The sequence below is a fragment of the Oncorhynchus tshawytscha genome, linkage group LG04, assembly GCF_018296145.1.
Source record: "Oncorhynchus tshawytscha isolate Ot180627B linkage group LG04, Otsh_v2.0, whole genome shotgun sequence".
Lineage (NCBI taxonomy): Eukaryota > Metazoa > Chordata > Actinopteri > Salmoniformes > Salmonidae > Oncorhynchus > Oncorhynchus tshawytscha.
Window position 1 is genome coordinate 42,285,135 of NC_056432.1, and position 23,687 is coordinate 42,308,821.

Here is a 23,687-nt window from a genome sequence, read left to right on the forward strand (position 1 = left end):
TGTACAGGGGCCCATTATCAGCAACCATCACTCCTGTGTTCCAATGGTATATTGTGTTAGCTAATCCAAGTTTATCGTTTTAAAAGGCTAATTAATCATTAGAAAACCTTTTTGCAAATTATGCTAGCACAGCTGAAAACTGTTGTCTTGATTAAATAAGCAATAAAACTGTCCTTCTTTAGACAAGTTGAGTATCTGGAGAATCAGCATTTGTGGGTTTGATTACAGGCTCAAAATGGCCAGAAACAAATAACTTTCTTCTGAAACTCATCAGTCTATTCTTATTCTGAGAAATGAAGGCTATTCCATGTGAAAAATTGCCAAGAAACTGAAGATCTCGTACCACGCTGTGTACTACTCCCTTCACAGAACAGCGCAAACTGGCCCTAAGCAGAATAGAAAGAGTGGGAGGCCCAGGTGCACAACTGAGAAAGAGGAATATATACAGGATATACAGACGCTCTATTGAGTTCATTATGCCTGTCCTTGGAATTTTCTAAATGGATTAACTATTCTACATTGAACACTTCATCTGGATGAGTTATGGCTAGGACATCTGTCTGGTGAGTAGGCCAAGGCTTAATGATTCTGATGAAAATACGCTCTGTCTTCATCAAACTAACGTTTTTTGCATAGTTTCAGTGTGGAACCTGTCTTTGTTTAGGGGGGTAATAGCCTAGGCTAACAAATTCTAAATGACACTAGCAGTTCCTAAAGTGGGGTCGTCACTAACATTAGTTACTACAGCCACAAATTCATAAACGCTGCCTGTTTCTACAATTTTTCTTCATAAAATCAGATTTTAAACTTAACCACATTGCTAACCTTTTTTATATTGAATTAATTTTGGGCAACAGATATATACAACAAAATGCACAATGTGGACCAAGAGGATATAACTTGAAAGAATTCATTAAAACGCTTATCTCCAAAGTGGTCCTCGAAGGTAAAAATAACTAACACATAATGATTAAAAGACAAGACAAAATTACAAACAACCATAAATACATTCATTACATTGACATCCTAAAAAGTGGAACTATTCACTGCACTTCTCCTTAACCTTAAAAATCAACCATACTCATTTCACATTAAAACAATCTAGTAATCGCACATCATACCGATCCTTCAAATAAATACACCTGACCAGCAGTAGGGGGCACAAGGGGCAATGGAGTGGTTTCCTTACTTAGACAACCTTGTCCGAATGAAAAACTTTGCCTGCTTTTTAAAGCTATTTTTACTTTTTATTTGCTTGATCTCCAAGGGAAGGCTATTCCAAATGCCTGTATGTAAAAACGTGCTCCTCGCAGTACTGTTTACTCTTATGCCTCACCCTAAACTTAAATTAAGACAAAAAGCGCATGTTTACTTTCATACATTTTTACAATACAGCCAATATTGACTTACTGGCTGTGGTAATTAGTGACAAACGCAAAGTAGCCTAAGCAAAAATTACATAATTATTCCAAAACTGCAACTCATTGTCGGAACACATATTTTCCTACTTCAGTTAACCAGTCCATTTTGAATTTGAGATAAAACTCAATTTGGCAAGGAATGTAGCTTGTGTATCCCATCAGTTAGAGACGTTTTTATAGGCATTTATTTCTGTAGGTGCACACAGCACGCGTGTGTAGAGGGAGCTGTCAGAACGCAATTGAGTGAGTGAGTGAGACATTAAGGGAGCAGAACTGTGTGATGCTTGGATTGGTTTCTTTTTGTCGTGTCCCGCAATTGCACACGCACTGATTTAAAGCAGCTATATTCAAGTAATAGGCTGTTTTTAAAACTCTGCGCTGCAATAAAAAAATATATCTTTACAATAACTGTTTTGTCAAAAGAAAAAAAGTTACCATGAGATACATGCATTGTGAACTGTGCTCCATGCTGAGATGTGCTGTCTATGATTGATCATGCAGATAGCAGTGAGAAGGCAATAGAGAAGCCAGATTTAGACAAAGCATATAAATGAACCGTTAACATCATGCTGTTCAGAAAAATAATTTACCAGTTTCTTGCAGTTATTTTGTCTCTGTGTACAGTTTGAAGTTGCTAACTAGTAGATACCATAGACTTCCAGACATTGCACTAACACTAGTTAGCATTGGCTAGTGAAACTACTTCTAACTTTCTTCATGCTGGATGCAGAGACAAAAATTGTATATATGACTCCGTTGAAAAAGATGAAGGCCTCATTGCATCTGGGGTATCACTTTAAACAACTAAAACCAGATATAAAGTATGTATAAAAGACAATGGAGCTACAGTTGAAGTCGGAAGTTTACATACACCTTAGACAACTACATTTAAATTCAGTTTTCACAATTCCTGACATTTAATCCTAGTAAAAATTCCCTGTTATAGGTCAGTTAGGATCACCACTTTATTTTAAGAATGTGAAATGTTAGAATAATAGTAGAAAGAATGATTTATTTCAGATTTTATTTCTTTCATCATATTCCCAGTGGGTCAGACGTTTACATACACGCAATTAGTATTTGGTAGCTTTGCCTTTAAATTGTTTAACTTGGGTCAAACGTTTTGGGTAGCTTCCCACAATAAGATGGGTGAATTTTGGCCCATTCCCCCTGACAGAGCTGGTGTAAGGGAGTCAGGTTTGTAGGCCTCCTGGCTCGCACATGCTTTTCAGTTCTGCCCACAAATGTTCTATAGGATTGAAGTCAGGGCTTTGTGATGGCCACTCCAATACCTTGACTTTGTTGTCCTTAAGCCATTTTGCCACAACTTTGGAAGTATGCTTGGGGTCATTGTCCATTTGGAAGACCCATTTGCGACCAGGCTTTAACTGATGTCTTGAGATGTTGCTTCAATATAGCCACATCATTTTCTTTCTTCAGGATGCCATCTATTTTGTGAAGTGCACCAGTCCCATCCTGCAGCAAAACACCCCCACAACATGATGCTGCCACCCCCGTGCTTCACGGTTGGGATGGTGTTCTTCGGCTTGCAAGCACCCCCTTTTCCTCCAAACATAACAATAGTCATTATTGCCAAACAGTTCAAAATATTTTATATTCTTCAAAGTAGCCAACCATTGCCTTGACAGCTTTGCAGCACTCTTGGCATTCTCTCAACAAGTTTCATGAGGAATGTTTTTCCAACAGTCTTGAAGGTGCTCCCACATATGCTGAGCACTTGTTGGCTGCTTTTCCTTCACCTCTGCGGTCCAAATCATCCCACACCATCTATATTGGTGAATGCGGAGGCCAGGTCAACTGACACAGCACTCCATCACTCTCATTCTTGGTCAAATAACCCTTACACAGCAAGGAGGTATGTCTGGAGTCACTGTCATGTTGAAAACAAATGATAGTCCCACTAAGCCCAAACCAGATGGGATGAAGTATCGCTGCAGAATGCTGTGGTAGCCATGATGGTTTATTGTGCCTTGAATTCTAAATAAATAACTGACAGTGTCACCAGCAAAGCACCCCTACACCAAAACACCTCCTCCATGCCTCACGGTGGAAACCACACATGCAGAGATCATCCGTTCAACTATTCTGCGTCTCACAAAGACACGGGGGTTAGAACCAAAAACCTCAAATTTGGAGTTATCAGACCAAAAGGACAGATTTCCAACAGTCTAATGTCCATTTCTCGCGTGTCTTGGCCCAAGCAAGTCTTCTTATTTTTGGTGTCCTTTAGTAGTGCTTTCTTTGCAGCAATTCGACCATGAAGGCCTGATTCACACAGTCTCATCTGAACAGTTTATGTTGACATGTGTCTGTTTATTTGGGATGCAATTTCTGAGGCTGGTAACTCTAATGAACTTATCCTCTCAGCAGCAGAGGTAACTCTGGTTCTTCCATTCCTGTGGCAGTCCTCATGAGAGCCAGTTTCATCATAGCGATTGATGGTTTTTGCGACTGCACTTGAAGAAACTTTCAAAGTTCTAGATATTTTCCGGATTGACTGACCTTTATGTCTTAAAGTAATGACGGACTGTCGTTTCTCTTTGATTATTTGAGCTGTTCGTGCCACAATATGGACTTGGTCTTTTACCAAATCTTCTGTACACCTCCTACCTTTTCACAACACAACTGATTGGCTCAAATGTATGAAGAAGGAAATCAATTCCACAAATTAAATTTTATGAACTGTTAATTGAAATGCATTCCAGGTGACTACATCATGGTTGAGAGAATGCCAAGAGTGTGCAAAGCTGTCATCAAGGCAAGGAGTGAATATTTGAAGAATCTCAAAATTAAAATATATTTTGATTGGTTTAAAACTATTTTGGTTACTACATGATTTCATATGTGTTATTTAATAGTGTTGATGTCGTCACTATTATTCTACAATGCATAAATAGCAAAAATAAAATAAAACCTTGAATGAGTATGTGTTCTAAAACCTTTGACCGGTATTTATATATATGTATTGCGTCCCGCCCAATACATTTCTATGCAGAAAAAACGCTGGTGTGTGTGCCTACCTGTGTTTTTTTTGTCAGCCAATGGGAGTCAGGGTATGGAAATAAAGAGAGCTGAAACGCTCCAACTAATTTGCTAGGTGTGTCCTCACCTGTTGTCTGACGGTAAGAGGGAGAGCAGAGCCAGAGACGACAGTTTCCTCCTCTCCGGCTGTGTGATGTTGTCCATGCGGTCAACCCACATCTCTATCACACCACCTAACAACTGGCCAATCTGAGAGAAAGTGAGAAAGAAAGGGAGAGAGAGCGAGAGAGAGAGAGCAAGAACACAAGGTTCAAGCATATCAGTCATCTGAAGTGGCCCCTGTCTTTCAAAGTCACAGAAAATAAGTGGACAGGTGAAAGCATAACAGCTATTAGTCTTCATCCACAATGCTCTCACCTATTTTGTCACATCAGTACTGATGGAAGAGTAGAGCTTATGAGATACACCCTACTGTATACAGTGCATGAGGAAAGTATTCAGACCCCTTAACTTTTTCCACATATTGTAAAGTTTCAGCCTTATTCTAAAATTGATTAAATAAAATAATGTCCTCAATCTACACACATTACCACATAACGACAAAGCGAAACAGGTTTTTAGAAATGTTCTCAAATAAAAAAATGGATATACAAAAATACCTTAATTACATTAGCATTCAGACCCTTTGCTATGAGACTCGAAATTGAGCCCCGGTGAATCATATTTCCATTAATCATCCTTGAGATGTTTCTACAATTTGATTGGAGTCCACCAGTGGTAAATTAAATTGATTTAACATGATTAGGAAAGACACACACCTGTCTATATAAAGTCCCCACAGTTGACAGTGCATGTCAGAACAAAATCCAAGTATTGAGGTTTAAAGGAATTGTCTGTGAGCTATGGGACAGGCTTGTGTCGAGGCACAGATCTGAGGAAGGGCACAAAAAAATGTATGCAGCTTTGAAGGTCCCCAAGAACACAGTGGCCTCCATCATTCTTCAATGGGAGAAGTTTGGAACCACCAAGACTCTTCCTAGAGCTGGATGGCTAGCCAAACTGAGCAATGGGGGGGAGAAGGGCCTTGGTCAGGGAGGTAACAACCATCTCTGCAGCACTCCACCAATTAGGCATTTATGGCAGAGTGGCCGAGTGGCCAAACGGAAGTCAGTCTTTAGTAAAAGACACATGACAGCCCTCTTGGAGTTAGCCAAAAGGCGCCTAAAGGACTCTGACCATGAGAAACAAGATTTTCTGGTCTGATAAAACCAAGATTGAACTCGTTGGCCTGAATGTCAAGCGACACGTCTGGAGGAAACCTGGTACCATCCCTAAGGTGAAGCATATGGTGGTGGCAGCATCATGCTGTGGGGATGTTTTTCAGTGGCAGGGACTGGGAGACTAGTCAGGATCAAGGCAAAGATGAACGAAGCAAAGTACAGAGAGGTCCTTGATGAAAACCTGCTCCAGAGCTCCCAGGACTGGGGTGAAGGTTCACCTTCCAACAGGACAATGACCCTAAGCAAACAGCCAAGACAATGCAGGAGTGGCTACAGGACAAGTCTCTGAATGTCCTTGAGTGGCTCAGCCAGAGCTCGGACTTGAACTGGATCGAACATCTCTGGAGATACTTGAAATGAAAATAGTTGTGCAGCGACACTCTCCATCCAACCTGACAGAGGTTGAGAGGATATGCAGAGAAGAATGGGAGAAACTCCCCAAATACAGGTGTGCCAAACTTGTAGTGTCATACCCAAGAACACTCGAGGCTGTAATCACTGTCAAAGGTGCTTCAACAAAGTACTGAGAAAAGGGTCTGAATACTTATGTAAATGTAATAAAGTTTTTTATTTTGAATAAAATAGCAAAACTGTCTAAACCCGTTTTTGCTTTGTCATTATGGGATAAAAAAAAATACTATATATATATATATATATATATATATATATATACGTATACACATACACTTGAAGTCGGAAGTTTACATACACTTAGGTTGGCGTCATTGTTCAATCACTCCAAAAATGTCTTATTAACAAACTATAGTTTTGGCAAGTCGGTTAGGACATCTACTTTGTGCATGACACGTAATTTTTCCAATAATTGTTTACAGACAGATGATTTCACTTATAATTCACTGTATCACAATTCCAGTGGGTCAGAAGTTTACATACACTACATTGACTGTGCCTTTAAACAGCTTGGAAAGTTACAGAAAATTATGTCATGGCTTTAGTAGGTTCTGATAGGCTAATTGACATAATTTGAGACAATTGGAGGTGTACCTGTGGATGTATTTCAAGACATTCCTCAAACAGTGCCTCTTTGCTTGACATTGTGGGAAAATCAAAAGAAATCAGCCAAGACCTCAGAATTTTTTTTTGGAGACCTCCATAAGTCTGGTTCATCCTTGGGAGCAATTTCCAAATGCCTGAAGGTACCATGTTATTCTGTACAAACAATAGTACGCAAGTATAAACACCATGGGACCACGCAGCCGTCAAACCACTCAGGAAGGAGACACGTTCTGTCTCCTAGAGACGAACGTACATTGGTACAACAGCAAAGGACCTTGTGAAGCTGCTGGAGGAAACAGGTACAAAAGCAACTGTATCCACAGTAAAACGAGTCCTATATCGACATAACCTGAAAGGCCGCTCAGCAAGGAAGAAGCCACTGCTCCAAAACCGCCATGAAAAAGCCAGACTATGGTTTGCAACTGGACATGGGAACACAGATCGTACGTTTTGGAGAAATGTCCTTGTCCGATGAAGCAGAAATAGAACTGTTTATCCATAATGACCATTGTTATGTTTGGAGGAAAAAGGGGAGGCTTGCAAGCCAATGAACACCATCCCAACCGTGAAGCACGGGGGGTGGCAGCATCATGTTGTGGGGGTGCTTTGCTGCAGGAGGGACTGGTGCACTTCACAAAATAGATGGCATCATGAGGGAGTAAAATGATGTGGATATATTGAAGCAACATCTTAAGACATCAGTCAGGAAGTTAAAGCTTGGTCGCAAATGGGTCTTCCAAATGGGCAATGGCCCCAAGCATACTTCCAAAGTTGTGGCAAAATTGCTTTTACCCAACTTATTGTGGGAAGCTTGTGGAAGGCTACCCAAAATGTTTGACCCAAGTTAAACAATTTAAAGGCAATGCTACCAAATACTAATTGCGTGTATGTAAACGTCTGACCCACTGGGAATGTGATGAAATAAATAAAAGCTGAAATCATTCTCTACTATGATTCTGACATTTCACATTCTTAAAATAAAGTGGTGATCCTAACTGACCTAAGACAGGGCATTTTACTAGGATTAAATGTCTGGAAAACTGAATTTAAATGTATTTGTCGAAGGTGTATGTAAACTTCCGACTTCAACTGTATATCTACTGTATATAGCGCATCTATAATTTGGTCCCTGGTGGACCACGAGGTTGTCTGGTTTGAGTTTCCCACCGAACTCCATCCTCCATTTCCATCAGGGAAAGGGGTACCCAGAGGAAAGACAAACAGCCAACTCCCTATAGCAAAGTCTGTATCAGAGGTTCTTAAACTGTTTGGCTTCGTAGGCCTAATGAGACCTAACTGTGCGTTTATCCCCTGGTCGGGAATCAATCGTCCAAACCATTCCCTCCCAATCAATTAGCCTTTCATTTTCTACTCAAACAAGCCCAGAAAGTTTGACTGTAATCCACGAACTAGTGAAATAAAGTTGCACGAAGACCCTGGGGGCATATACTGTTGGAAAACATAGATAAGGGGATTGCAAGGACAATTGTCAAGGTCGACATTTCAACTGCAAGGCCTTTTACAAGTCAAGACTTGTGGACAAGCCTCAGTGTCAACAACGGAAAGACTGCCCTCAATCCCACTTTCTTAATTTTTGGTATAAAAATCAACAGAGATGCCTGTATAGGCTCCATATAAAAATACAATCTGACCCAAATTGCTTCTCAGAGGGCCTCCTGGAACTCCCTTGTGCTTATTTTTGTGAACAAGTAGCAGGGTTTGGCAAACTGATCCCCTGATCAGAGTAGGCCAGCAGGTCGTAGTGACTAAGAGGCATGTGGATGTTTACACAGGTTTATGCTAGTAACCTGGGCTGCAAGCCGTTTCACCTTCTGCCTCAGCCGTCTCATATGCTGTTTCCTAGCCAAACAAGAATCTAAAACAATCAAGGAGTTGGCGCAAGTCAAAAGACTGGCACCCATGCTTAATCTCGGCCGCTGCTGCCTGGATCCCAACTGGATGGCCTATGTACCCAGCAGGGCCTGATCTGTACGGTGTGGTGACTTTAGCATTAGCAGAAATAGTTAACCCACAGACATCTCAAAACTATTAGCATAGCAGACAAACAGGCATATACAGTGCATTTGGAAAGTATTCAGACCCCAATACTTTTCCCAAATTTTGTTACATAACAGCCTTATTCTATAATGAATACATCAATCTACCCACAAGAGTTCCATAGAGGAACTCTGAAGCTCTGTCAGAGTGACCATTGGGTTCTTGGTCACCTCCCTGACCATGGCCCGTCTTACTGAGGAGTGGCTTCCGTCTGACCACTCTACCATAAAGGCCTGATTGGTGGAGTGCTGCAGAGATGGTTGTCCTTCTGTAAGGTTCTCCCATCGCCACAGAGTGACCATCGGCTTCTTGGTCACCTCCCTGACCAAGGCCCTTCTCCCCGATTGCTCAGTTTGGCCGGGTGGCCAGTTCTAGGAAGAGTCTTTGTGGTTCTCAACGTCTTCCATTTAAGAATGATGGAGGCCACTGTGTTCTTGGGGACCTTCAATGCTGCAGGCATTTTTTGGTACCCTTCCCCTCGATACATTCCTGTCTCAGAGCTTTACAGACAATTCCTTCAAGCTCATGGCTTGGTTTTTTCTCTGACATGCACTGCCAACTGTGTGTCTTTCCAAATCATGTCCAATCAATGCAATTTACCACAGGTGGACTCCAAGTTGGAGAAAGATCTCAAGGATGATCAATGATCAAGGATGATCATTTTCAAAAATGTATGAAAACCTGTTTACGCTTTGTCATTATGGGGTATTGTGTGTAGATTGCTGAGGATTTTTATTAATTTAATCAATTTTTAGAAAAAGGCTATAATGTAACAAAATGTGTAAAAAGTCAAGAGGTCTGAATACTGAATACTGGTGGACTGAACGTGATTTAATCATTTTGGCTGCTGTTGAAGGGGAGCAGAATTTCTTTCTCATTTATTCTCTGTCGCTAAAGAAAAGTTGTACAGACAATAGAGGGTGAATATAAATAAACATCTAAACAAAAAGGCATCTTGGGAAAATATTTGTTGCTTTAAGTACTACGGCGGTAACAAAGCTAAATTACGGGAGAGGGGGGTTAAATGATGTAACCTCCTGGTTAGAGTTACGGGCCATATGGTACATCCAATATGCCTACCATTCCACCACTCTACTAGTTGGCAAGGTGTCTCACCTCCTGGTTGTACTCGCTGGCCATCTGTGTGAGGAGAGAGGAGAAGAAACTAGCATTCTGCAGCAGGACTCTTCCCATGATGCCCAGGTAGGTGGACATCACCACCGGGTACCGCTACAAACACACACACAAGAAAGAACAGGGTTAATGCTGAAAACACCGATGTGGAGAGGAGCATGTACATATTACTGTCAATGAGTAAGTACAGTATATGCCAAGGTAACTGATGAAAGCTTAAAACCTTGAGCGCTTTCAGAACAAACCAGTCAAGGTAATTGTATGAGTTTGACATACAGTAGTGCTGAGCAATTAGCGCTTTTTGAGGTTGGTTCGTTTTCGATTACTAAAAAATAATCAAGGATTTCAGTTTCGATATTTAAAAAAAACATTAAATTGATTATGCATTTTGTCAGTTGAATGCTGTAAAACAGAAAACAATTAATAAAAGCCCCATAATGGTAGTGACTGTCCATTACCGCTCATCAATTATTAACTATAATTTATTCACATTACTTCACAAAAAATATTTCAGTTGTGTAAATTACTTTTGTTTGATTTGATTTAATTCCAAGTCATCATCTCTATAGAGCTGCTGCCTATGCTGTCTGACAAAATCACTATTTCAGTAGATCTTCAAATTAAATAAGGCATACTTTTATGACTGCTGAATATCAACTATCAAATGCTTATATCATGTATTTTCAGGTAGAGAAACCTCTGATCTCTATCCCTCTCGATTGCGAGAGAAACTGTGCATTGAGTTCAAAGAAAAAAATGGAATGAAATGGAATTGTAATAATTAAACTGACATTAGTCAATTATGTTCCTTTAAACCAAAAAACATACACAGTGTACAAAACATCAAGAACACCTTCCTAATATTGAGCTGCACCCTCCTTTTGCCCTCAGAACAGCCTGAACTCGTCAGGGCATGGACGCTAAAAGGTGTCGAAAGTGCACAGGGATTCTGGCCCATGTTGACTCCAATGCTTCCAGAGTTGTGTCAAGTTGACTGGATGTCCTTTGGGTGGCGGACCATTCTTAATACACATAACACATAGGAAAAAGTTGAGCGTGAAAAACCCAGTAGAGTTGCTGTTCTTCACATAAACCGGAGGCACCTGGAACCTACTACCAATACCCCATTCAAAGGCAATTAAATATTTTGCCTTGCCCATTCAGCCTCTGAATGACACATACACAATCCATGTCTCAAGGGTCCAAAATCCTTTAACCTATTTCCACCCCTTCCTCTACACTGATTGAAGTAGCCTTCAACCTGAAATCACCTGACCAGTCTGTCATGGAAAGAGTATAATGTTTTATACACTCAGTTTACAGTGACCTATACAGGCTAAATGGCTTATACTGTCATTCAAATTAGTCCTTTAGTATTCGACAGGGAACGACATAAGGGGAACCCATAGTGAGTGAGTGAGAGACTAAAGGTTCCTATGGAAGGTTCTGACAGGGAGCCATAGCAGTTAAAGCAGAGCTCTCATAAGATAGAGAAAAAGACAAAGGTTGCAAAAATGCTGGTAACTTTCCCCAAATCGCCAACCAGGATTTCTGGAAAACCCGTGAATTTCTGGAAAGCTACTGGAATTTAGCTACCCTGGTTGCACCAAAGCCCAGCTCCAGAACAGGTACAAAGCATTAACAGGTAGCTCACCTCTCCATCCACGATCCCTCTGAAGACAGAAGGCAGCAGGGGCTGGAACATGTGGGCTCCTAACACGGGGCTAACCTTCAGAGCTACTTCTACCACCTACAGAGAGAGAGAAAGAGACAGCTATTAGTCTACTATAACGCGATGCGGCTTGGTTGGTTGATCACTCGTTGTCCTACTAGAACGGCTCCGCCCTCTCGTGCTTTATCAGCTCAGTTTAATAAGGTAGCTAAAAAAGTACTTTTCTGCTAATTTCCTCACTCAGATCGGACCGTGTGTGGCCCTGACAAGGTCTATACAGAAAGGGTCTTGTTGACCTCTGGTCCGTTTGGAAAAGTTATGTATATTTAAAAAACAAACATTTTATGCATATCGGGTCTGGGTGGGAAAGCCCCAGGATCATTTCGGGAAAGGGTTCGGCTTTTTGGACCTGTGAAAACCTCTATTTTTAGGTCCCGTGTCTGAAACTGTACTTCAACCCGAGAATGAACAGCCTGGAAGAGAACACCTACCCCAAGGTCTAAAACCAGCTAGTTAGCCTGTTGTGACTAGGGGGCAGTATTTTCATTTAAAAAAAAATAATAATAAAATAAAAAAAAAGTTCCCGTAGTAAACAGAGGAAACTGCAGTTCTAAAATAAATAAAAAAGCGCAAAGACTTCTGCCTGAAGCCCATACACGCCACAGCATACATGTTGGTCCCCAAGTATGCTGGCAAGAGCATCCTGTCTGGTGCAGAGATCAACAAGGCCTATGGTGTTATCACTACCGTGTCTCGCCACCTTGGCCTGGATGAGGGCAAGGTTCTTGGCAGTCTGGCAAAGTACACTTCCAAGCAAGGTCTTTGGGTGAGATGGAGATGCAAAAAGGCAGTCGTGCCAACATATCTCATCTGTTAATTAAAGTTCAACTCGTAACTTAATTGTTTTTTAAAATGTCTAGGCACAACAACACATTTCCCCCCTCAGGAGACTGAAAAGATTTGGCATGGGTCCCCAGATCCTCAAGAAGTTCTACAGCTACACCATTGAGAGCATCCAGACCGGTTGTATTACCGCCTGGTATGGCAACTGCTTGGCATCTGAACGTAAGGCGCTACAGAGGGTAGTGCGTACGGCCCAGTACATCACTGGGGCCAAGCTTCCTACCATCCAGGAACTATATCCTAGGCGGTATCAGAGGAAGGCCCAAAAAATTGTCGAAGACTCCAGTCACCCAATTCATAGACTGTTCTCTCTGCTACCGCACGGGCAAGTGGTACCGGATCTCCAAGTTTAAGATCAAAATGCTCCTTAACAGCTTCTACTCCCAAGCCATAAGAATGCTGAAAAAATAATCTAATGGACAATTTACATTGACCCCCCCCCTTTTGTTTTTACACTGCTGCTACTTGCTGTTTATTATCTATGCATAGTCACTTTACCCCTACCTACATGTACACAATAACTCGACTAACCTGTACCCCCTCACATTGACTCGGTACCGGTACACCCTGTATATGTGACCGATTCAGGATACTAAGCGTATGTCGCAAGTCACGACTTCACATGAGAACCATTTGAACGTAAATCAAAATGTGTTTTTTGGCACAAATGCCTTGTCGGACATTCATGTGCCTTTATAACAAACTTGTATGCCATATGTAAATACAAATGCAATTGTTATATTACAAGCCTTGTTGGTTAAACCACAGAAAAAGAACGCAACCTTCTCATTAGCCATGATTGGCTGTGATAATGAGTGGGCTAGACATGCCGAGAGAGGAGTTTGGATTGGTCTGCCATATTGAAGGTGTCTGTCTATTTTAGCTCGTCAGTCTGTGTTGGTAATCTTGTTGAAGCAGCTTTTTAAAAAATGTATTGTGTAGTGGAGCTGCATAAGTGTTGCTTTCCACTTTCTGGAAAATCAAGTTTTTAAATCAGTGGAATTAGAGTATAATAGCTAAAGAGATGGAGAAAACACCTGTCTCTGAATTACATCTTCAAACTAAGGGCAACTATGGTATGGCATTCCTGACAGGAAGACACATCCATGATGCATGCAGGTAAGATAGTTAGCTACATTTTCAGATATTACACATTTCTAATTTTGACAAAGTGGTTTCATTTCAAGCTAAAGTGTACTGTTAGCTAGCTAGCTAACGTTAGCTGGCTGGCTCCCTAGCTGACGTTATTATTCATATCCCAGAGACGTATTCATGCAGGGTAGTAAGATGATTTGACACTGTGTTCATTGTTGTTTAATTAGCTAACGTTAGCTGACTGGCTCGTTAGCTAACATTAAGTGACGTGTGTGATCTTAAACTTTGTTTACCTAGCTAGGTTCATTGTTTACCTGTCTTAAGCTAAAGTGTATTGTTAGTTGGTTGGCTCCCTAACTGATATTATTCATATCCCAGAGCTGATTGTTTTTCTAGTTAGAGCCTAATGTTAGCTAGCTAACATTGAACCTGGTTGTTTAGCTCCCAGCACTGTGGCATTGTTGGCACTGTGTTAATTGTTGTTTACCTAGCTAACATTAGCTGGCTGGCTTGCTAGCTAATGTTACGTGACGTGTGTACAACACCCGTTGAATATGGCCGGTGTCAGTAAACATCTGAAAAAAAGCGTAATGAAATTGTTGACAGCAGAGCTGGTTAGGCTGTTTTCATGTTATTCATAGGTAAGCAAATCATTGGCCAGAGCGTCAAGTGTGCACCCCGAGAGCAAAACAAGATCAGTGGGACTAAAGCTTAAGAGGGTGTGAACAATTCGAAGTGGGTGTAGACAAAGAAGAGCTCTTCACGAGATACCAAAACATTCAAAGGCCATTTTCTCAAAAGTGAGTTTACAAGTTGATCAACTTTCAAAGCAGCATTACTTTCCTCAAATGCAGTGTATGATATAGCATTTGGTAGCTCTGAGTCTCTACTTTTATCCAATGTAAAAAACACAATTTCAAATTTTGCTACATAAGACCGAATCCAGGTTGTGAGTCACGTATATAGCGGTGTTACTTTTTATTTTAATTTTACTACTTTTACTTGAATGTACTTATTTTCTCAAACCTTTCTTGAACTGCATTGTTGGTTAAGGACTTGTAAGTAAGCATCTCACGGTAAGGTGAAGTATTCAACCCCTTTGTTATGGTTAGCCTAAATAAGTGCAGGAGTAAACATTTGCTAAAGTCACATAATAAGTTGCATGGACTCACTTTGCGTGCAATAATAGTGTTTGCCATGATTTTTGAATGACTACCTCATCTCTGTATCCCACACATACAATGATCTGTAAGGTCCCCTCAGTCGAGCAGTGAATTTCAAAAAACAGATTCAACCACAAAGAACAGGGATTTTTTCCAATGCCTCTCAAAGAAGGGCACCTATTGGTAGATGGTAAAAAAAAAAAAAAACAGACATTAAATATTAAATATCCTTTTGAGCATGGTGAAGTTATTAATTACACCTTGTATGGTGTATTAACACACCCAGTCACTAGAAATACAGGCATCCTTTCTAACTCAGTTGCCGGAGAGGAAGGAAACTGCTCAGGGATTTCACCATGAGGCCAATGGTGACTTTAAAACAGTAACAAAACTGAATGACTGTGATAGGAGAAATCTGTTGATGTCTAAACATTGTATTTCCTACAAAATACTACCTGACTGACAGAGTGAAAAGAAAGCATGTACAGAATGAAAATATTCCAAAACATGCATCCTGTTTGCAACTAGGCACTAAAGTAAAACAGCAAAAATGTTGGCAAAGAAATTAACTTTTTATCCTGAATCCAAAGTGTTAGGTTTCAGGCTAATCCGGTACAACACATTACAGAGTACCATTCTTATCCAGAAATAATCACCACTGTTATTGCTTTCAAAAGTTATTCTAACATGTATTGACTCAGGGGTGTGAATACTTAAGTAAATGAGATATCTGTATTTAATTTTCAAAACATTTGAGTGTAGATGGGTGAGGGACAAAAACATACATTTAATTCATTCTGAATTCATGCTGGATCAAAAATGTGGAATAAAGGGTATGAATACATTCTCGACCATCAAATTGCAATAAAATTGGTATATCGAATCGCAACACATAAAATAGTGAGAATCACAATACACATCGAATCAGCACATAAGTATCATGATAATATAATATTTTGAGGTCCCTGGCAATTCCCAGCCCTAGTTAACATAGGATAGTGGATAAACAATATGAATGAGTTTGTGTGTAAGTATGTGTTTGTTTTGTGTGTGTGTGTGTGTTATGACATGAATAGCAGGGCGTCTGATCTAAAGACTCCTCTCCTCTGCCCACAGCACCATGATCAAAGACACAATCAGGACATAACCCCTGACATCTCTACAGTTTAACATATTCTCAGAATTGTACTATTTCGATAGCCTCTCCCCTCTAATACTTTTCAACATTTCACTTCGTTTGATCTTTCAACTTCAAACATTTGACACCACGATACAAAACAACTTAATGGAACATTTCAGCCAGGGCTCGACATTAACGCTGGTTTTCGTCTGAGACAAGTCAAAAAGCCTCATGTCCAAACCAATGCTGACATGAGGGCACCAGAAAATGGAGCCAAACTTTAATTACATAAATATGGGCTAAACACCAGTCATGTTTGATAAATATAATGAAGGATAATTAACCATGTCTAAAGGCTTGATTCTGTCGACATACTAGAGGCAAGGTTAGTTCAGATCAAATGGTCACCCGATAGTGCGCACAGCATAACACCCACATTGAATCTGAGCTGCGGCAGTCAACATTCTGACACTATTTAACCATAAACTTAATTGTTTAAAACATGGACTTCTGTAATTTTATGAAGCATGTCTTACCTCGTTTCAAAGTAAATTTGAAATTATTTTCTAAACACTTTATATGCCATTGAAACCAACATTCTTCTCATATTCTATTGGATTTCAAATCAACATAATTTTATTGCCCAGCAGCCAAAGGCATAATTCTAGTCATGCAAGTAACCCATGCTAGATGATGCATCTTTAGATCTCCCTCTCTTTCTTAGTTTCTAACAGATATTTTTCATCACTGTCACAGGAAACCGCTCATGTGCACGTTTGAGAATGGTGTATTCCAGGTCATTTCCTTTTTGAACCTTCACATGTAGCCTGCATTGTTGCACTTATAATATGTGACCTACCGGCTCGATTCATATTCACGTGAGGCCATGTACTAAAAAAACAAAGACTAAAAGCTGGTTTATACTATGTGCTCAGAGTGCACTCTGGGCTTTCGTAAACTCGTTGTCAGATTGTCCATTTGTAAATTCAGAGCGTTTCAGAGCCCACATTAGACGCTCTGGCGGAGGAGTAAGGTCAGAACGCTCGGATCAACCCAACAGCAGCAGTCAAGCAAACTGGCTAACGTTGGCTAGCTTGCTAGCTACTTCCAGACACAAATGAGGGAACCGCTCACCTGACCATTCTATTCGTCTTAGCAGCACTGGTTAGGCAGTTTATTTGTTATTCAGAGCGTTGGTTCTCCGCAACTGCGCTGCTGGCAACAATTTAATTACGTTTTTTTGCTAACGTTTACTGACACCGGCCATATTCAACAGGTGTTGAGCGTTCGTAAATTCGTCAGAACTAAAAAGTTATCAACATTAAGTTAAACAGTCAGATCTGTTGCATCAGCCTCATTGTTTTTTCACATTTAGTAATGTGCAGTGGTTGTATGAATTTAGGATCTGTCCCAGAATCGATTTTTTAACATTATTTTAGTGTCCAAGGAATGACAGGACACCCTTAATTTTGAGCCCTGGAGGGAATTATTATATATAGACATAAAAAGTATTTGGTTGTAATGTTACAATATTTTATAGGCTATAAAGGGTGACCAACCATTCCTCCATGAGAGCCTTAAGGGGGAAGTTTTGTATATTGAGACAGGCTTGAATATGCCAATGTTGCAGCGTGTAGCATACATTTTTGTCTGATTCTTTATGGCAAAAAATAAAGATAATGCATTTGATCTTGTAAAGTGGTTCATTGCATCATACAATTACGTAAAAATTGTGTTACACACCTTGTTTTTTGAAGGGGGGTGATTGGTGATGCAATCAACAGTGGATGGGTGGAGAAACCATCTAGATGGCTAGCTAACCGTTCTGTTCTAAGTGAAACCGAATGGGAGCATTCACACCGGGTGGGAGCATTCACCGAATGGGAGCATTCACACCGTTTGCCCAAGTGGTCCCACTTGGGCAAACGGCCAGAACAGGGAAGGGCCTACCTGAATTTATCTAATAAACGCCTGTTTCTGTTTTCCATTGCAAAACATTCTGCTACGGTGTGAACTAATGAATAAAACCGAGGCTAGTGAGAACAGAGAGGGTGAAAACGTATATATATATATATACATATATATATATATATATAAATAAATAAATATTAATAAATATATATATATATACACATATACATATATATATATATATATATATACACATACATACACACATATATAATACATACATACACACATATATATATATATACATACACACATACACACATATATATATATATACATACACACATATATATATATATACATACACACATATATATATATATATATATATATATATGTATATATACGTATACATATATATACGTATATATACGTATACATATATATATATATACATATATATACACACACACATACATATTCTACATTGTAAGCATGTGAGGACGCTAATGGGGCATGGACCAAGAAAAATGGCCCCATTCCAGATGATGTAAAGGATTACAACAAGAGCATGGGAGGTGTGGATATGTCAGACGCGCCGATAGACGCGCTTACCCTTATCTTAAATAGTTCACTCGTGTGTTGGGAGGCATTGGATCAGTGTTCTCGTTACATCTCATGTTAGTACCTTTCATGTAGGGAAGCTAATGATTCATTATTTATTATTATTTTCCTGGGTGTGTAAACTTAATTTTTTGATTACCATAGCATTTTATGTTCTCTATGGTTATGTACTTGAAAATGTACCAATTCGGCCACTTGGGTATATTTGGGGAAACTCGTGAGGGACACTTCATACTAAATATTATGTAGCTCTCACTTTCTCGTGTTGCCCTGTTGTGAACAACATCTACATTAGCCCCAGCATCCTATCTCAATGGCCTGTCTTTTGCATTTCAAAGAACAAAAAATATATATGTAGAAAACACTTTTTTTGTTTGTTTGAACTTTTACCAGATCTATTGTGTTATATTCTTCTACATGATTTTCACATCTACACAAACTTCAAAGTGCTTCTTTTCAAATAGTATCAATAATATGCATATTCTTGCTTCAGGTCCTGAGCTACAGGTAGTTCGATTTGGGTATGTCATTTTTTGGCTGAAATTGAGATGAAGGGTCCTATCCAGAAGAGGTATAATTAGCTTTTTGATATGCCACACCTGTCAGGGGGATGGATTATCTTGGCAAAGGAGAAATGCTCACTCACAGGATGTAAACAGATTTGTGCCCAACATTTTAGAGAAATATGCTTTTTGTGTTTATGGAACATTTCTGGGATTTTTTATTTCAGCTCATGAAACCAACACTTAACATGTTGTGTTTATATTATTGTTCAGTGTACATACATACATACACACTGAACAAAAATATAAACTCAACATGTAAAGTGTTGGTTCCATTATGAACACTTGCTCTTTCCATGTATACTGACCAGGTGAACCCAGGTGAAAGCTATGATCCCTTATTGATGTCACTTGTTAAATCCACTTCAAATCAGTGTAGATGAAGGGGAGGAGACAGGTTAAAGAAGGATTTTTAAGTCTTGAGACATGGATTGTGCATGTATGCCATTGTGTGTGTGTGTGTGCCATTGAATGGACAAGACAAGATTGAAGTGCCTCTGAACTGGGTATGGCAGTGGATGCACTGGTTTGAGTGTCAAGAACTGCAGCGCTGCTGGGTTTCTCACTCAACAGTTTCCTGTGTGTTTCAAGAATGGTCCACCACCCAAAAGACATCCAGCCAACCTCTACTGACTCCCCATCCCGCATTCGGGAGCGTAATCATCGCCTGACACTAATTAGCATAACGCAACGGACATAAATATCCCTAGAAAATATTCCTATTCATGAAAATCACAAATGAAATATATTGAGACACAGCTTTGCCTTTTGTTAATCACCCTGTCATCTCAGATTTTCAAAATATGCTTTACAGCCAAAGCTAGACAAGCATTTGTGTAAGTTTATCGATAGCCTAGCATAGCATTCTGTCCAGCTAGCAGCAGGTAACTTGGTCACGGAAATCAGAAAAGCAATCAAATTAAATCGTTTACCTTTGATGAGCTTCGGATGTTTTCACTCACGAGACTCCTAGTTAGATAGAAAATGTTCATTTTTCCCTAAATATTATTTTTGTAGGGGAAATAGCTCCGTTTGTTCTTCACGTTTGGCTGAGAAATCGCCCGGAAATTGCAGTCACGAAAACGGCAAAAAATATTCCAAATTAGCTCCATAATATCGACAGAAACATGGCAAACGTTGTTTATAATCAATCCTCAAGGTGTTTTTCAAATATCTATTCGATAATATATCCATCGGGAAAATTAGTTTTTCAGTAGGACCGATTGGAGTAATGGCTATCTCTATATTTTACGCGAAAATCTCTCTGGGGGCATCAGGTGACCACTTGCGCAATGTAGCCGCCTACGACTATTCTTCAACATAAATGTGTAAAACTACGTCACAATGCTGTAGACACCTTCGGGAATACGGAGAAAGCGTAATCTGGTTGATAGCCCATCCACTGCTCAATAGGGACTCATTGGAAAGCAGCGCTTTCAAAACATGGGGCACTTCCGGATTGGATTTTTCTCAGGCTTTCGCCTGCAACATCAGTTCTGTTATATTCACAGACAATATTTTTACAGCTTTGGAAACGTTAGAGTGTTTTCTATCCAAAGCTGTCAATTATATGCATCTTCTAGCATTTTTGTCCTGACAAAATATCCCGTTTAGTACGGGAACGTTTTTTTCCCAAAAATGAAAATAATGCCCCCGAGTCACAACAGGTTTTAACACAACTGGGAACATTGGAGTCAATATGGGCCAGCATCCCTGTGGAATGCTTGACACCTTGTAGAGTCCATGCCCAGTTGAATTGAGGCTGTTATGAAGGCAAAAGGTGGTGCAACTCAATATTAATAAAAATGTTCCTAATGTTTTGTACAATCGGTGTTTATCTGGTGCAGAGAGATGAGAAAATGACTTTCTCAGTTATGGAAATAAAAGTGCTGAAAACATGTTGGGCTCACTATTTTAAAATAAAATGGAGAATAAACTATAGGATTAAAAATACCGGCGTTTTGGTCAGGTACAACTGACTAGCGCTAACTAATGCTACCTAGAAGAAGAAAAAACAAAAAACAAAGTCAATAATCAATATAATATCAGCCAAAATAATATTGAGATATTTAACAATAGACTTTTCCCCCATCACTAATTCAGTCCCGACAGATTTATTTCGGTTTACACGCAGAATCTTTCCACGAGAGATTACACAAACACACAACACAAATTCACACACAACCAGGTAATGGAATTCCAATATGGATCCTGCATGGCCAGCGTAATAATGATCTTTCCTAGTATTTTCCAGGGGAGCTTAACTTCTAACAATAACATCATTTTTTTCATGTTGTCAGAACAAAACATGCCAGACAGACAATGAGGGAGGCATATAAAAATCATAATGAAAAAAATATCCCATGCCATTTTAAAGATCCCTCATTGCGTTTGAAGTAGGAGAGAAATGATAGTTAGCAAGCTGACTTTAAAAAAATTTAAGCTAATGAATGACGATGTAGGTTCTCAACGTGGTAACGGATAAGCGGCTGAGAGCTTTTCCAAGGAAATGAATTGAATGAATGCATGCAGCACTTTGGAGGGTGAGCAAGACCTCTAAAGAAATTATAGGCTCCTCTATATTGGAATGGTAAAGGTCAAGTCTATTACTAAAAGGCATAGAAAGGCGAAACATTATTAAAAATACATTAATAGACATAATATTCAACTCCAAACCCATGGAAAGTGGAAGATAAGCAGGCGAGATGGATGATGCTTCACTAAGAAGAACGTAGAGTGTTTCTACAATATATTCCAATATGGAAAAATATCTGGAATAATGTTTGTCGACCCGTTCTGGTCTCTAAATAACGTCTCAACTATCAACTTTTTAGGAGTAACATCATATTAAAAGCTATTACCAAGGCTACAGTAAACGCTATTATCTACTGTCAACTTTTAAACAATGTACACGTGATGACTTCACCAACAAGTCACTGAATGTGCAACTTTTGGTACAATACAGACATGCTGCACATCAACTCAGTTTCTGTAGTAGACAATAGTGCTCCATAGACGTGATGTCAGTAGAAAGTTAACAGCACGACAGGATCAACTAGTTAACCTATAGAATGATCTAGAGGCAAAAACAGCACCAACAACTACTAACAACAGAATGAGAAAAAAAAAAACACTTCAACCAGAGCCGTATATTTAGACATATTTATAAATATACATCTCTGACCTCAATCAGTTGCCTCAGTTCCCCTCATTAGCTGAGAAAAACACAGCAGCGTCTCTGTTCATCAATTTGTGTGTCAATTAGCAGCGAGTGGCGTCACCTCTGCTCTGTTGCTATCGACAACCGCACTGGAGGAGTAACAAGTTAATTAGCGTCACTAAGAGTCACTTCCTGTAGCTACCCTACCCTTCCTCAGAAATGCTGTGTCAGTGGCGGTCAGTGCGTTTAAGATAAAAAATAAAATAAAAATATTAGCATGGCCTTATTTCTATGACAGAATATTGGATGACTGTCACTCATATTCCATTCACTCAGCTTAATGTAACATCGATAGGTTTAAGTTACTACATGACACTTCTTTTTCCTAAACCCATTATAAGTCTGCTACAGAATAGCCTAGTGGTTAGAGCGTTGGACTAGTAACCGGAAGGTTGCAAGTTCAAATCCCCGAGCTGACAAGGTACAAATTTGTCGTTCTGCCCCTGAACAAGCAGTTAACCCACTGAACAGGCAGTTAACCCACTGTTCCTAGGCCGTCATTGAAAATAAGATTTTTTTTCTTAACTGACTTGCCTAGTTAAATAAAGGTAAAATAAATAAAAAAATACAATCTAGGCTATGAATGAAAGTTTCCCATACAGAGGTCGAGAGAAGGATGAGTAATCAAGTTGAAAGATAGTGACACATTCAACAATGCCTTGCACACTCTTGCCTGCAGCTAGCTGATCTAGGGTGTAATCATAAGTCCAACAGTTGCAAAAGAGATTTTCTATTGGACCAATTCAGGTATGTTCATCCCAGTTTCATTCCATTTGCTTCCATTTAAGAAACGTTATTCAACATAATCGGCATAATGAATACACCCCTGATCACTTGTGGAATTCAGTGCACAACACATCAGCTGTCTGTGACCAGGCAAAAAACACTTTCCAAGCCAAACCTTTATATCTTACCCGCTAACCTCAACACACAGCCTACATCGTTGTCACCAAATTAGCTAATGTCATAGTCAACATCGCTACTAGAACTAATGCATTAGTAAACCCGCAGTACAGCGTACAGTGAGCATGCAAGCAGATGACCAGTTAGTTATACCTGCAGGGACAGTGTCAAATTACTAAAACTGAAAGCTAAACTTGACTTGGAAAAGTTCCAGTGTTGGATAGCCATAACCAGCTAGCTAACATAACATCCCTCTCTGTTTAAACTGGGTGTTTGAATAGCCTAACTAGCTAGCTGCATTCGCTAGCTAAGGAAGTGAATATAGCTAGTTCGCTCTCTCTCTTGCTCTCCCTCTGTTCAACTATTGTCTTTCTGAGTCAACTACTCACCATATTTTACGCACAGCAGTGCTAGCTAGCTTTAGCTTATGCTTTGAGTACTATACTCATTCTGATCCTTTGATTGGTTAGACAACATGTCAGTTCAGGCTGTAAGAGCTCTGATAGGTTGGAGGATGTCCTCCAGAAGTTGTCAATGTGTAAGTCTATGGAAAGGGGTGAGAACCATGGTTTTGTAACAAGTGGAGGATGGAAACTTGCT

At 39.7% G+C, this 23,687-nt stretch overlaps 1 protein-coding gene across 1 annotated transcript in view; it reads right to left on the minus strand.

The window, feature by feature from the left end:
• ipo11 (importin 11) overlaps nucleotides 1–23,687 on the minus strand; it is a 239,190-nt gene that overhangs the window by 62,006 nt on the left and 153,497 nt on the right. The window contains exons 24-26 of the mRNA XM_024418169.2: nucleotides 11,568–11,663; nucleotides 9,896–10,009; nucleotides 4,552–4,673 (exon numbers count right to left, since the gene is read on the minus strand). Of these exons, the coding sequence (XP_024273937.1) occupies nucleotides 4,552–4,673; nucleotides 9,896–10,009; nucleotides 11,568–11,663 (332 nt within the window). The remainder of the gene's footprint in view (nucleotides 1–4,551; nucleotides 4,674–9,895; nucleotides 10,010–11,567; nucleotides 11,664–23,687) is intronic.